This window comes from Sordaria macrospora, chromosome 1 (assembly GCF_033870435.1).
Source record: "Sordaria macrospora chromosome 1, complete sequence".
NCBI classification, from domain to species: Eukaryota; Fungi; Ascomycota; class Sordariomycetes; order Sordariales; family Sordariaceae; genus Sordaria; species Sordaria macrospora.
Genome location: NC_089371.1, coordinates 8,552,970 through 8,566,149, shown reverse-complemented (window position 1 = coordinate 8,566,149; position 13,180 = coordinate 8,552,970). Strand labels below are relative to the sequence as shown.

The 13,180-nt window shown below is 53.6% G+C and overlaps 4 protein-coding genes across 4 annotated transcripts; 1 reads left to right on the top strand and 3 right to left on the bottom strand.

The window, feature by feature from the left end:
* Positions 1-344: 344 nt before the first annotated feature.
* SMAC4_00602 (uncharacterized protein) lies at positions 345-4,824 on the top strand. Its single transcript, XM_003352006.2, has 4 exons — positions 345-632; positions 683-1,224; positions 1,297-1,814; positions 1,944-4,824. Exons 2-4 carry the CDS (start codon positions 873-875, stop codon positions 4,440-4,442), a joined length of 3,369 nt encoding a protein of 1,122 aa, XP_003352054.2. The 5' UTR covers positions 345-632; positions 683-872; the 3' UTR covers positions 4,443-4,824.
* A 379-nt stretch (positions 4,825-5,203) lies between these two features.
* On the bottom strand, positions 5,204-7,855 carry SMAC4_00601 (uncharacterized protein). Its single transcript, XM_066089455.1, has 2 exons — positions 7,289-7,855; positions 5,204-7,221 (listed from the first exon to the last, which is right to left on the bottom strand). The coding sequence occupies exons 1-2, from the start codon at positions 7,664-7,666 to the stop codon at positions 5,452-5,454; spliced, it is 2,148 nt and encodes a 715-aa protein (XP_065945903.1). The 5' UTR covers positions 7,667-7,855; the 3' UTR covers positions 5,204-5,451.
* Positions 7,856-8,054: 199 nt separating this feature from the next.
* SMAC4_13154 (uncharacterized protein) lies at positions 8,055-9,412 on the bottom strand (the record flags this gene model as incomplete). Its single annotated transcript, XM_003352005.2, has 2 exons — positions 8,055-8,958; positions 9,018-9,412. The coding sequence occupies 2 exons, from the start codon at positions 9,410-9,412 to the stop codon at positions 8,202-8,204; spliced, it is 1,152 nt and encodes a 383-aa protein (XP_003352053.2). The 3' UTR covers positions 8,055-8,201.
* A 1,212-nt stretch (positions 9,413-10,624) lies between these two features.
* Positions 10,625-12,196, bottom strand: SMAC4_00600 (uncharacterized protein; the record flags this gene model as incomplete). Its single annotated transcript, XM_003352004.1, has 1 exon — positions 10,625-12,196. The coding sequence occupies one exon, from the start codon at positions 12,194-12,196 to the stop codon at positions 10,625-10,627; it is 1,572 nt and encodes a 523-aa protein (XP_003352052.1).
* Between the last annotated feature and the right edge of the window lie 984 nt (positions 12,197-13,180).

Here is a 13,180-nt window from a genome sequence, read left to right as displayed (position 1 = left end):
TGCCAACTGAAAGATACTTACTTGATCTTCCTTCTTTCCAGAAACTTGAGGCTGACTTCGACTGGTTGATCACCTTTTTGGCACCAGCAATCTCTCCGTCATATCGACATTCTTTGGTATTAGAAGCACCATTACCCGCCACCTCACTCCACCAAAATATCGATCACGATCCACTATCACCACATTGTGGTTCTCGGCAACGCAGCACCCCGACGACTCCACGACCAGGCCGTCCCCCGTTTGTGCCGGGCCCCTTGCAAAGTAAGGGGTAGGACATTCTTTGCCGGAATAGCGACGTCTTGGTATAAGGCTGGGCGACGGCGCTCTTTTTTCCGCGGGAAAAGATGGGAGGAAGCAGAACTTCTTTTGGTCCTCCTCCAGTATACGTCGTGCCTCCGCCGCCGCAGCATCACTATCACTTTCAGTATCCATACCGGACACCCGTGTCGCCTGTGTCGCCTGTGGCCCCCGACAACATGGCTCCTCCGAGTGCTGTCATGAACGCCGGTCCAACCCAGGGGCAGCGCAAGCTCATCCACCGAAAGAGCACCCTCTCGTTACATCTCTCCTCGTTTCTTCATCACACTACCCCGAGCGGCGGGAAGGAAAAGGGAATACAAGAACCCACCGTGGTCCAGCTATCACCTACACCAGACTTCGAGACGACACCCACCATCGTCAGCAGCAGCGATGACACCACGGACCGCGAAAGCAGTGGTGGTATCTCGACGGCAAACACCAGTGTTGCTGGGTCAAGGAGCAGCAGCATCAACAGTAAAACAGCAACAGGACTGACGGTGTCAACACCAGCAACAGAGGTCGACCAGGGATCCCAGGAGCGGAAAAAGGAACGGCGCAAATCCCGGCTTTCGATGCTGATTCCATCATTTTTCTCATCAGACGCAGATCAGCAGGGTATTACGGGTACCTCTGTTAGTGCTGAAAAAGGTACCAAGCTGCACAAGCAGCAGCGGCCAGTGACTGCCAATCCCCTCCTTTCCATGGCCCCGGTCACTGCCGCCAATTACGCCAATCCAGGGGCGCAGCAAGCAACCACTTCAGCCAAGTCCACAGTGAGAGTGACGGGCACCGACCACACCAATGGCACCACAACCATCCGGCCAAGTACCAGTGTCAATGTCAGCCATAACAGCAACCTATATTACGACCCGGCTGCCAACTATTCCACCTCTACTAATAGCTCCCCTCCTTTGTCGCAAACAGGTGAGTTCAATTTAAGTCGATCCATCTTTCTTTCCCTCTTTCATACATATCTCCTAACACTAAATCTCCTAGAACCACACCAAGTCCGAGCGTCGACAATGCCCCTAGAAAAGACGAACCCCTCCACCTCCTCGCCCGGTCCCGCAGCAAGGCCTGGCACCGGGTCCCGCAGTGTTTCGGTCGAAGGTCCTCCGCCGGGAGTCGCCATTCCACCCAACCGTCTCCAGAAGCAACAGCAGCAGCAACAACAACAAGACTATCAACAACAACAGCAACAACCACCCCGCAACAGCTCACCAGCATCCTCTACAGGCCACTCGCGCAGCCGAAGCACTTCCAGTCAACCTCCGGCAGCAGAACCACCGCGCATCGTTTCCACTTCGGCCGACTCGAGGCCGACATCAACACATTCCAACGGCAGCGATGACAGTAGTCCGATTACCCAAAAACAGAAGCAGAGGAGGAGTTGGTTCGGAGGCCGATCAAGGTCCAACTCGGAGGTCAACAAGGGAGACAGCAATGCCGCCTGGATTGTTGCGCCAGACAGCAAGGCCGATTACAGCACTGCGAACCTCATGAATGGTGAAAAGGTATGACGTGCCCTTCCTTGCCCCTGAGTGGTTACATCCGTTGCACCCGACCGGACTGTTTCCCGTCGGTGTGTCTTGTCTTCCGTCACAACCTCACCAATGCTAACTCACCTTACCCACTCATAACAGGTACCCGAGCTATGGAACGAATCTGGAAACCTCTTCATCTACCTCCATCCCCCAACGAGTGGCCGCGGCCCATCATTCAAAGTCCACGATTACCTCGTCAGCTCGTCGCAACTATTGCTGTCCGAGATTACCGGGTTCAACAACCCCCGGAAAGCTAGCGCCGCCGGCAGCCTTCTTACAGTCGACGATGCCACCAACAGGCGACCAGTACCACCATCATCGGCCTATGGCGCCAACCCGAATGATGGACACCTATACCTCCCGCTTGAGAATACCAACCTCGACACTCTTGTCGCTGCAAGGAATTTGTTTGCTTTATTAACCAGCCAGCCCATTATTGCCGCAAACAACCACCCGACATTGTTTGCGACACTGCTTCAGATGGCTGCCCTGCTCAAGTACTTGGGCTTCAGGAATCATGACGGGTCAACGTTTGGCGAACAGGTCGATGGCGCCTTCAACTCCTTCTTGGACCAGTTTGGCGTTTCGGATGTGAGAGGCAGTCGCGAGAAGACCATCCAAGCTATCATCCTGGGTGAGCACATGCGGTCATGGAGTCTCTACAACGAAGCCTTCACCCACGCTGTCGGCAAGTACGAGTCCATCCAGGATCTCAAGCTACCCATCTACAACAATGTTTCGGTTAGCACCAGGAACAGGCTTGAGCGCGCGTATTTGGACCTCACCAACAGACAGGCCAACGCCAGCCTTAAACTTGAGAGCTTCGAGTTCCCTTCCCTGTTTGCAGGCATTGGCAGCTCGACATCCAGCGAAGAGGCCAAGCATCTGAACTTCAAGGAATGGCAAAAGTCTTTCGGCAAAATGCGCACTTTTGTGCTCAGCTACTACAAGGACCAGTTCGGCAACTGGCCGCCCAAGGCACGAAGCAAGAAGAACCAGTTCTCTCAGAGCGGTCTCAACCGACAATGCCTCAAGATGCTTTATTCCGACTGCTGTGCGCTTTACGACCTGCTTGTCGATCGCGAATCCATTACTCCCCGTGTGATCGACCAGAAGTTCGATGACGGTGTCGCGGAAGCCGAAGCCGAGAGGGAAAAGGCCAAGAACGCCAACGAGCTCGAGTACGAACTCTTCCTGATGCGCTCCGCCCTGCGCACCATGCTCAGCGAGTTTGACCACTCCTCGCCTCCCGTCCTGCCGCCCATCCCCTTCGACTGCCCCAAGATCCCCTCCATGACCGCCATCCACGAGAACTACCGGGAGCTGGACGCCAAGAAGAGGGCCAAGCTCGACCGCAAGCTGGCCTCCAACGAGCTGATGCTCATGCTCATCAAGTCCCACAACATCGACACCGATGCGCTCCAACTCCCCTTCCTCCAAGCCTTCAAGGAGTTCGAGCACAAGGAAGCCAAGGGCGTCAATCCCTCGGACATTGCAAATCAGCGCGTTGGGTACTGGCTCTTCCTCTACGTCGTGCTGCAGTCGCTGCCCATGCTCGTCGTCGACGCCCCCGGCCTCCACTGGACCGAAGGAGTCGAGTACTTCCTCTGCGAAGCTCCTCAGGGCAACCCGCCCTGGATGGAAGACGCCGGCGAAGTCCGCAAGATGTGGTACCAGACCAACAACGGCCAAGGCATTGTCGAGCTGTCCGCCGACGTAGTCATGTTCTCGGTGGAAGGCATCTACATGCGCTCGCACTGCTGGCTAGCAGCCAAGGAATGGGAAGCCGCTCTCCTCCCACCCTCTGCTCAAGCCGCCATCAACCAACCACTCGACGCCGCCGCCGCCGCTATGGGACAAGGAATCACCCCTCTGGAACCACCCCGCGCGGTATTCCAAGATAACGACCCCTTCTCCGCGGGCCATCAGCGCTCCGGCTCAAGACCACAAAGCAGCTACATAGGCACGCCCGGTTCCGAACCCGCCTCTCCTCATCTCCGTCCCCGCACAGGATCACCAGCAGATAGAGGTGTCTCGACCTACAGATCTAGTATCGCCATAGGCCTCGAGCCGCTCGATTTCAGCCAATTCGATCCCAGCGGGCCCTCATCCCAGCAAGAGGCGGAATTCATGCAATCTCTCGCATCCGGTCAAGATCGCACCTCGCGAGTGTTTTCCACGCCCGCGAACATCCCGAGCCGACCTGATTCTTTGAACGGAAACGGGTTCCAACCCGGCCACGGCCACCGCGCTAGTTCCGTCAGCAGCGCCCAGACTCTTTCTGCGCTTAGCAACCTCAGCGTGGTAGACAATGGGTATGATGGACGATCCAGCGCACCGCCTGCAGCGTATAGGGATCCATCTAGGGGATCGATTGTTAGTATGAATGGTCAGCCTGTACAACACCCAGGGTCGAGTGTCAGCCCGAGCCCATTGGGCAGGGGCGAAAGTCCACCGAGGCAGAGCCCGCCGAGACAGCAGATGGCGCAACAACCGACGACGGCAGCTGCGCCACCGAATAATGGGGGAAGCACGTTTGACGATATCTTGAAGGGGATGGATAACCAGAAGAAGAAGAAGAAGGGTCTTTTCTTTTGAGACCTTTCACCGATTTCGAGTCGGGAAGTTTGAGAGCAAGCGGGCAGTTTGGCTCGGTTTGGTTTAGCTTGGTTACCAGAAGCCAGGTCAGGATAAAAGCAGAACAGTGAGCGTGGTAAGTGTTTGAGCGCGTGTTGATTGGAAGAAAGTTGGAAAAGGATGGAAAGGGATGGATATACCATTTACTAGTATACCTCTACTACTAGTAGCAACATTGTAATCAGTGAAATAGTTTCTTCGTGGTTACTTACATAGTATTTTGTATTTGTACTTGCGGATTCGGAAAATATTGTTAGGGAAGCATTACGGCTTTGGAAAAGAACGCATCGATCGAGTAGTATCAACATTTAGGATTTGTTGAAAGAGGAATGTTTAATGGTTCAAGACAATGATTGCTGTATAACCTTTATTACTTTGGTGAGGTGAAGATGATCAACGACACTTTTGTTAGCACAGTTAACAACCACCTTTTGTCACTATGGTAAATCAATGTCTACTAGGTATTCAACATCTCTTCAAGTCCGTGTTGACCTACCAACATCGATTTCACCGTCTTCTCACACTTGGTTAGTTAATCAAATCACTTCAGTCATGGGCCATCGTGGGTCACGATACGTGAATATCTCTAATATCTCAAAGCATAAAGTGACAGGACCGAGACTCATAATAAAATAACTTTTTGAACAAAAACATATCGCTAATGCATTCATGAAAACGCTCAACCAAACCTCTTTTTCAGCTTCTTCGCCATACCCTTTTTTTTTCTCTCTAACCGGTCCGGTGGGTGCTTGGTGAGGTCTCCATAGTACCTCTAAATAAATATGTGTGCAAAAGTCATCGCTTTCTTGCTTTTTAAATTATCATAAGCTCCGTCCATGCTCATTAACGTAACTCAATCCAGTGCATTCCATCCCGTAACATAACCCATCATCATCATCATCATCATCATCATCATCATCATCATCATCTTCAACCCTGTCCACCCAGTTTCAGGCATTGGCATCTTATCTTATCTTGCCGCACTCTCCCTCAACCCCTTTGTTCTCAACGTAAGTTTCGTCGACCCTTCGTCGAACGGGAGTTGGGCCAACGGTGATCTAGACAGCGACCTAGCTGCTGCCCCGTTGGCTCTGGTACCGTTCGCGTGGCCGATAGTCAACCCACCACCCGTCCTCGTCGCCGCTCGGGCTCGGGGGGTGTTGGAAGTGATGGTTGCGTCACTATCCATGCTTCCCCTTCGACTACCGTCCCTGCTTGTTTCATCACCAACTTGACTCCCCGCCTGACTCCCAACTTGACTCCCCTCTACACTCCCGCCTCCATCACCACTCCCACTCCCATCAACCTCCAACCCAAGACCATCATCAAACCTCACCCCTTTGTTGCGCATTCGTCCCAACCACAACCCCCTAACCCCACCCTTCTTCCTCTCCGGCATCTCCTCCCGTCCCGCACTACAAACCATCAACAGCCACTGCAGATTCGGCAACGTATGGCGAATATCCACCACCTTTAATCCCTGACTCCAGCAGAGAACTTCAATATCTCTATTCAACAAAAACCAGGCGTACTCGAATCTGTACTGTGCTGTGCTGCCGCCTTTGGGAAGGAAGAGGGGGAATTCGCGGTTGGGGTCTGGTACTTCCCCTCTTAATGAAGAAGAGGGAGTGGTTGAGCGGGCAGACTGAGAGGCATGGGAGGAGTACAAGGAGGCGTTCGGGTTTACAGGAAAGTTACTGATATCGTCGCGAATTGTTGAGCGGGAACCGTGCCATTTTATTGGATAAGGGAGTGGGACGGAGAGGTAATGCTGGAGATGATGGACCAGTAAGGCAACGAGACCGAGGGCGGCGGAGAGCGTTTCTTCGTGCGGGTATTTCTCTCTGGGGTTGCCTGCGTATGTAAATGTCGGAGAATAAGAAGTTGTTGGGTCAAGCAGGGTGTTGGCTAGCGGTAAGGAGCAGATCTGGAAAGATAGCGGGTCGTGCTCTCTGGCTGCTTGCGATTGCGATTGCGACGATGAAGAAGGGTCCACTGAAGATGAAGGGGGAGGGGGAGGAGGGAGAGGCGCGATGCGGTAGATGGTCAATAAATCTTCGCAAACGCGTCGGCGTTGACCGCGGATTTGGTCGCGGACGGAAGCGAGGAGGGTCTTGGATTGCGCGAGCGGTTCGCCCGCCGCGTGCCTCACGTCTTCTTCTGCTTTGTGCTGGACGGCTAACCCGGACTCGATGGCGGCTTTGCGCGCGGCGATGGAGGCGCGCAGGTCGTCGTTGCGTTTCCTAGCGGCGGCTACCGCCCGTTTTTGCAGGGAGAGGTACTTGCTGGCTAGCTTGAGTTTCTCTTCGGCTTCGGCGAGGGTTCCTCCTCCGTCTTCTTGCTGTTTGGACTCTTCCTGGGCGAGGAGGTCGTTTATTTGCGCGGCGAGGGCGTCACGGGTTGCGAGAGCGTCTTGGACCGAGTTGTTGAGGGTGGCGAGGCGCATGAGGACGTTGTACGAGGATGTTGGTAAGGGGGCCACTTCTTTCTTGGGTGGTGGATATTTGTTGGAGAGCTCGAGGGAGTAGATGCCGTCTATCATGTGGAAGACTAGGCTGTTGGGCGGGAAGTGGACGTTTTGGAGAGTGCCCAGCCAGTTGAGCGCGCGCAGGTCGACGTCGTCTTCGAGGAGAAGGCTCCATTGGCCTTGTCGTTTGGTCCATACTCGGACTGTTACTTGGGGCGATTGGGTTATCGTCGAGTCCAGCTCGGCGAGTTCGAATAGACGGAAGTTGAAGTTCTGAAGTCCGTGTTGTAGGCAGTTAGCGTTGGTTTATCTCCCGAGGAAGTTGTCATGATAAGCGCACCGTAGCTCGTTCAGCAACCTCGCTGATGTATATTGGATCTTCTAGACCGTCGACATGGAGAGTAAAGAAAGCATCGGCAAGCTTGTTGGCAAAGGTATCCTCAAAGGTCTTTTGTCGTGTGGCGGGGTCGGCGTTGGCCAAGAGGGTACTTCGGCGTCTGATGGCGGGTGGGCGTAGGTCTTCTGATGATAATGCATGGTGCAAGTCTGGTCTCTGGCGCAAAGCCTCGAGCTTTCCGGCTGTCTTGTTAAGAGCAGCATCGTCAATGGTTCGTCCGCGTTGGCGTGTGAAGTTGAGGTTTCTCAGGTAGATGCCGCGTAGATGGCGTAGCTTGCGGTTCTGGGGCAGCAACAACGGGCGGGTCGATTCCGTCGACATGGTATCATTGCTGTGTGTGTGTGTGTTTTGTTTTGACGGTATTCCGAGCTTCCCCGAGCTGTGGCGACGAATACTGAAGCTGTGAAATGTAATGTTGTATATACAGGTTGTTACTTGTTTGAAACTTGAAAGTTGGAGCTCTTGGTGTGACAATGTTCCCGCGATGACATGCGCGCGATGGAGTCAATTTGGGGGGGGGGAAGAAGGCTTGACAACTGCACTGTCAGCAGAAGGTCCACAGAAGGAAGGTGGCTCGTGCTCAATGCTACAGTCGGAGTGTTGTTGGTGACCACACGGCAGGGACATCAAATGAACTTTAACCTCATCAACCCTCTTTTCACATGAATGGTCTTTGGGCAACATTACAATACGGTCCAGATATTGGCATCATTGCAACCAAATTGGTATCAGACAACTATCAAATCATCATCATGTGTCGTCCGGGTGCCCATCGATCACAAACACCAGACCAGCTCGATGACGAGAACAACATCACCAACATCATCCATCTTCCTCAGCCTCTCTCAACCACTACCTACCGGTACGCAGGCGGAGGATGATATGGCGCAGGTGGCGCCATCAGCTCGGAAACACCACCGCTGCGGAACGGATCAATCGGCGCCGTCGGCTGTCGTCTCGGCGGCCCTCGGTGCCAGCCCGGAATCTCCTCATGTCTCAGGTCCGCCGTGCTGGATCCCACGTCCTTCGTGCCGTACATCCGATCGAACTCTTCCTCCTCTATCTTATTCTTCCGTTTCCTCCAAGCGCAAATGAATACTATCGCAATAAATGCCACGGCCAAGACGCCGCCCGCCACGCCCATGCCGACTTTGACCTCAGTCGAGAGGCTGAGTGGTTTAGGGCCATCTGAGGAGCCATCCTTGGTGCCCGTGGAAGCTCCGTTACCAGAGTCGGACGGATCTAGATATTTGACATGCCCGTCTTCAGAAATCAGTGCCCCTGATGCTGATGGAAACGCAACTCTGGAAGTGACGCCTGCTGGCGCGTCTCCCGCTATGGCCAATGTCGACATGGTCTCAACATCTGGATCAACAGAGAGGGATTGCGTTCCGGAAAACTTGGTCTCGGTCGGTCTGTCGGAGCTTTGCCAGTTGATTTGGATCATTGGAGCATAAAGGTTGAAGGCTGTGGTCTTTTCCTTTTCGTCGGGTATCGTCATGGTGGCCAGATCAGCCGTGTTCGACTTGTCGCAGGTTACATACTCGACTTCTGTTGATGTGGCTGTCATGACACATGTTTGGCCATTGTCGACGCTGCTGCATTCATAGCCGCTATACACCTTATTAGCACATTGCTAACTTGAGAGCAGCTATGATGGGCGCGGGCCTACCTTGGACAACATCCCACTGCCGTTTCTTTGGCGCCTGGCGCGAACTGAAAAGCAAAGTCGGACTTTCCACCGCCACCGCCTGTTGCCGAACATGCCGTCGCATATCCAACCGGACAGTACAGACCTGGAGAGTAGTATCCCCATCCGTCCAGCGCTTTTGATTTGGATTCCGCTCCGCTGGAAGTTGGTGGCCAGCAGGTCGTGTCGTCAACGGGGCCGCCTTTCGAACATGTCTGGCCGAGCCAGCCGGAGGCGCCGACATGTCCTCCCAATCCAAGGAATTTCCCTTCAATCGCAGCTACTGCCACTGTGCATGCTGGTGGTGGTGTGAATGTCGTCGTCAACGGCCCGAGAACGGCGGTCGCCACACTAAAGACTGTCGCAGTCGGCGTCATTGTGATGGGTGGCTATGTTGTGCTTCACGATAAGTCGTCGCTTGTATTCAAGTTGACCCGCAACTTTCAAGTACACTCGATGTACGCGCTCAACAGCATGTATGATGAGATTCCAAAGTTGGAGAGAATCATTCCTGCAATGGAAATCTTCTACTTGAAAGGGCCACCGCGGGAAATGCAATTTCACGCAGCAACATCACAATCTTTCCCACACTGCACCCAGTGAGCACCCTTACCCACTACCAATACCCAGTACCCAGTTGCACAACATCTTGGTACCTCCAGGCAAGCGACGAAAGAAACACTCGTCCAATTGACGGTGAGCACCTGCCCGAGAAACAGAAACAAGTTGCGTTTCATGTTCCCGGTATGATGTTCTCTTCATTTGGCAAGGGAGGGGTTCAGTTTGCGTTTGTACGTCCCTAATAAATTCTCTCGGGGGGGAAAAAAAGCTGTGATCATCAGCCCGGGCCGATCACCACTATATTTTCTCCTGTCGATCTATGGGTTCTTCAGTTGTTGGGACGGAGAACGGCACCGACGCCCCAGTGGTTGACAGTTAACAGTGCGCGCCCTTGGCAAAAGGCTAAGAGCGTTTGGAAACGACGATCAGGATCCACGCTGCATTCCCTGCCGGCATTTGGTTTAAAGTGGCATTCCACAGGCGCGGTAAACCTCGTCCCTGGCGTCGTCCCTTAGCCTTCCATCCTCAACCGTCGCTTCCATCCTGGCGGTAAAGGGGCGTTTTCTTTCGACGTTGGTTTGCTCGTGTGTGTGTGCCGTGTGATGTGTCTCGGGTAGAGGCAGCCAGCATCCGGTGTCTTTGAGAGACAGGGGTCATCGAGAGTCTGTTACGAAGGGAGTAAACTTGATTGTTGCGGCAATCATGACAAATGTTTTCATGAACCAGTCCCAGAACTCGTTTGTCACTTTCACATAGACAGTGATGCCTATCCCACGAGTCCACGTGGATCGACATCAATGTGGATGAGCGAGACTCTAAGCGAGGTGTCAAGGTGAGACTCCAAGTAAGGAGTTGTGATCCAACCTCTTCTGTCCATCTCCTATCGGAGGGCATCATCGACATGTTCAAGCTACGTACTGGTGTTACAAGTGTTTACACAAGATGTCAGTGCTACCTGGTTCATCCTGAGGACAACATGAAATCATCGCATCCAACCCATTACACATGCCCAAAATCACCATACAGGCTCAGTAGAACCTCGTGAAGTGCGGCAACATGGCATCCTCCAACTCCATCTCCTCAGCACTCTTATCCATTCCCACCATCTCTTCCATCCCATATCTCCTCCTCGTCGCCGGTCCTTCCTCTCCAAAATATCCCCTCTCCCCTTCATACCCCTCTCTACCCTCTCCTTCTCCAAACTTGGTGGTCCCCAGACTCTCATCCTCCTCCCCAAAGTCCTCCATAAACAACCGATCCTGTCTAACACCCCTCTTCTTATCCGTACTCTCCATACCCTCCCACATCTCCCCTCCGCTAAAGTTACTAGTAGAACTAGCCCCATAATACCCATACCCAGAGTGCATGCTCTCCGAGTCGCCCCTCTCCGGCATGTCATACATATCTCCAGTATCCGCATTATCTGCATTGTCCTTCTTCTTCATCTTCATACTATCCCTCTTGATCTCCTGCTCCGTCCTCCTCCCCGCCGCCATCAGCGGTCCATAATCCCTAAAACTCATTCTGTCCCTCAACGGATCCTCCTCCATCGAGCTCCTATCCGCTCTCACATCCCACTCGCTCTCCGTCGGTCCGGGGATAGCCTCCCCAGCGGGCAAAGGGATGACCTTGTGCAAGCCCATAGGCAGCGGATCAATATCCGATCTATCAGCCTTGACGTTCGCCTCGCTCTGGCTCGGCATGTCGTTGATCGTTACCGGATCATAATGCGGATCTCCCGGCCAGATCGGGCGCGGAGGAATCTTGTGATCCGGCTGCGTATGGCTTCTATCGCCCCATTCCCAGATTGACGGGTCGTGCACAGCTGCAGCACTCATTCCTCCTCCATATCCTTCACTCGAAGAAGAGGTAGAAAAGAATTGCCGACTCTGGTGGCTCTGGTAAACGCTCGGACCGTAATGCACCTGAGTTCCTCCGTGGCTGTGGTGCGAGTGTGAAGACGACGAAGCACCCAGAGCACCCAAACGGTGCAAAGGATCGATATCGCTCCTATCAGCTTTCACATTCGCCTCGCTCTGCGAAGGCATGTCGTTGATGGTCACCGGGTCGTAGTGTTCATCGCCTGGCATGATCGGCTTTGCGGCTACCATGTGGTCGGGCTGCGTGTGAGACCGGTCGCCCCATTCCCAGATTGACGGGTCGGAGACTGCTGCTGCACGCTTTAATCCCCCCCCCGAAGATCCAGTGGAGGCTGAAAATTGGCGGGTTTGATACTCGACGCCAGCGGTAGGACCGGGGTGCCAGTGCGACCAGAGCAGACCGTGGCGGTGGTGGTTACCGGCGCCGACGTTGGCGGCGGCAGTGTGGGAGGCTGAGGAACGTAAGGCGATTTCCGCCGGAGAGACGGCGTAGGAGAGGGTTACTTCCTCCGGAACGAAGCCCTCTTGTTCGTAAATGTGCCGGGAGATTTGGAGGCTGGATATGATTCCCGCTGGGAAGGGGACGTGGGTGTTTGTGGATTTGTATCGGTGCTGGGCTGTTCCCACACCTACGGACACCACGGGCACAGGCACCCTGCTGCTGCCGGCGACGGTGGTGCGTCTGAGGACGTTGTTGCCCGCCTTCGTGAGGATAGCCATCTTTGATGATATCTGCTTGTACTGTCCTGTTTGTGTGGTTGGTAAGGAGTTGGGAGGGATTGTTTTGAGCTGGTGAAGTGAAGTTACATGAAGTAAGTCGCTGCAGGATTGTAGGATGCGGTGATTAAATGAAGGGGAAGAAAAGGAGGCAATGATAATATCTCGTTCGTGTTGCCTTAACTACGGCAGCTCTCATCGGGCTCTCACAGACGCATAGACGACGAGAGGGGAGAGGGCGGCGGAGAGGGAGGGGGGGAAGGTCAAAGTCACGTCACCGTGATGATATCAACCCCTCTTCTTCCCCGGATTCCTCCCGCTTACCCATTACAATTCACACTCATTCCCCATTGCCCACATACACATACACGTAGCATATAGCGTGTTTTGCAATTGGACAAACAATTCTCGGGAGAATTCACCGGGGCCGGAAGCTTTTTTCGAACTGTCGTAGATAACGGAGAGAAGCAAGACCGGGAGTTCTGTGGTTTGGACAAGGGGTAGGTGGATGTGATGCGCACGGCCTGCCTGCCTAACCCTCCCGAGCAGACACTCTCCCATTATTATTATTTTAAACAATTCTGTACGCCTGGAAAAGATGAGTTTACTGGTGAAGCTTGATAAATGGATGCGAATCGAGTATCATGGAGGTACGTTACTCTCGCAGGATGGGATCCATTAGGTTGTGCCTCAGGGGAAACGGGGAGGGGATGAAGACTCAGGCAGATCTGGTTGGTGATGGTTCTTAGGTAGGGTAGGTAGGTACATACATGGAAGCTCATGGATTCTATCGTGCCTCGGACCTGTCTCGAACAGGATGATAACGAAGATGGACGGAGATACAGATTTTGGGAATTGGGAAAGAGCAGTGAAACAATATCAGAAACTTTCTTTCAATCTGAACTGCCCGGTTTCCATTTCTAAATAGTGGTCCTTTTTCTACATCATCATGCGAGCATGGAGACTAACTTCATGTGTTCTGTTGTT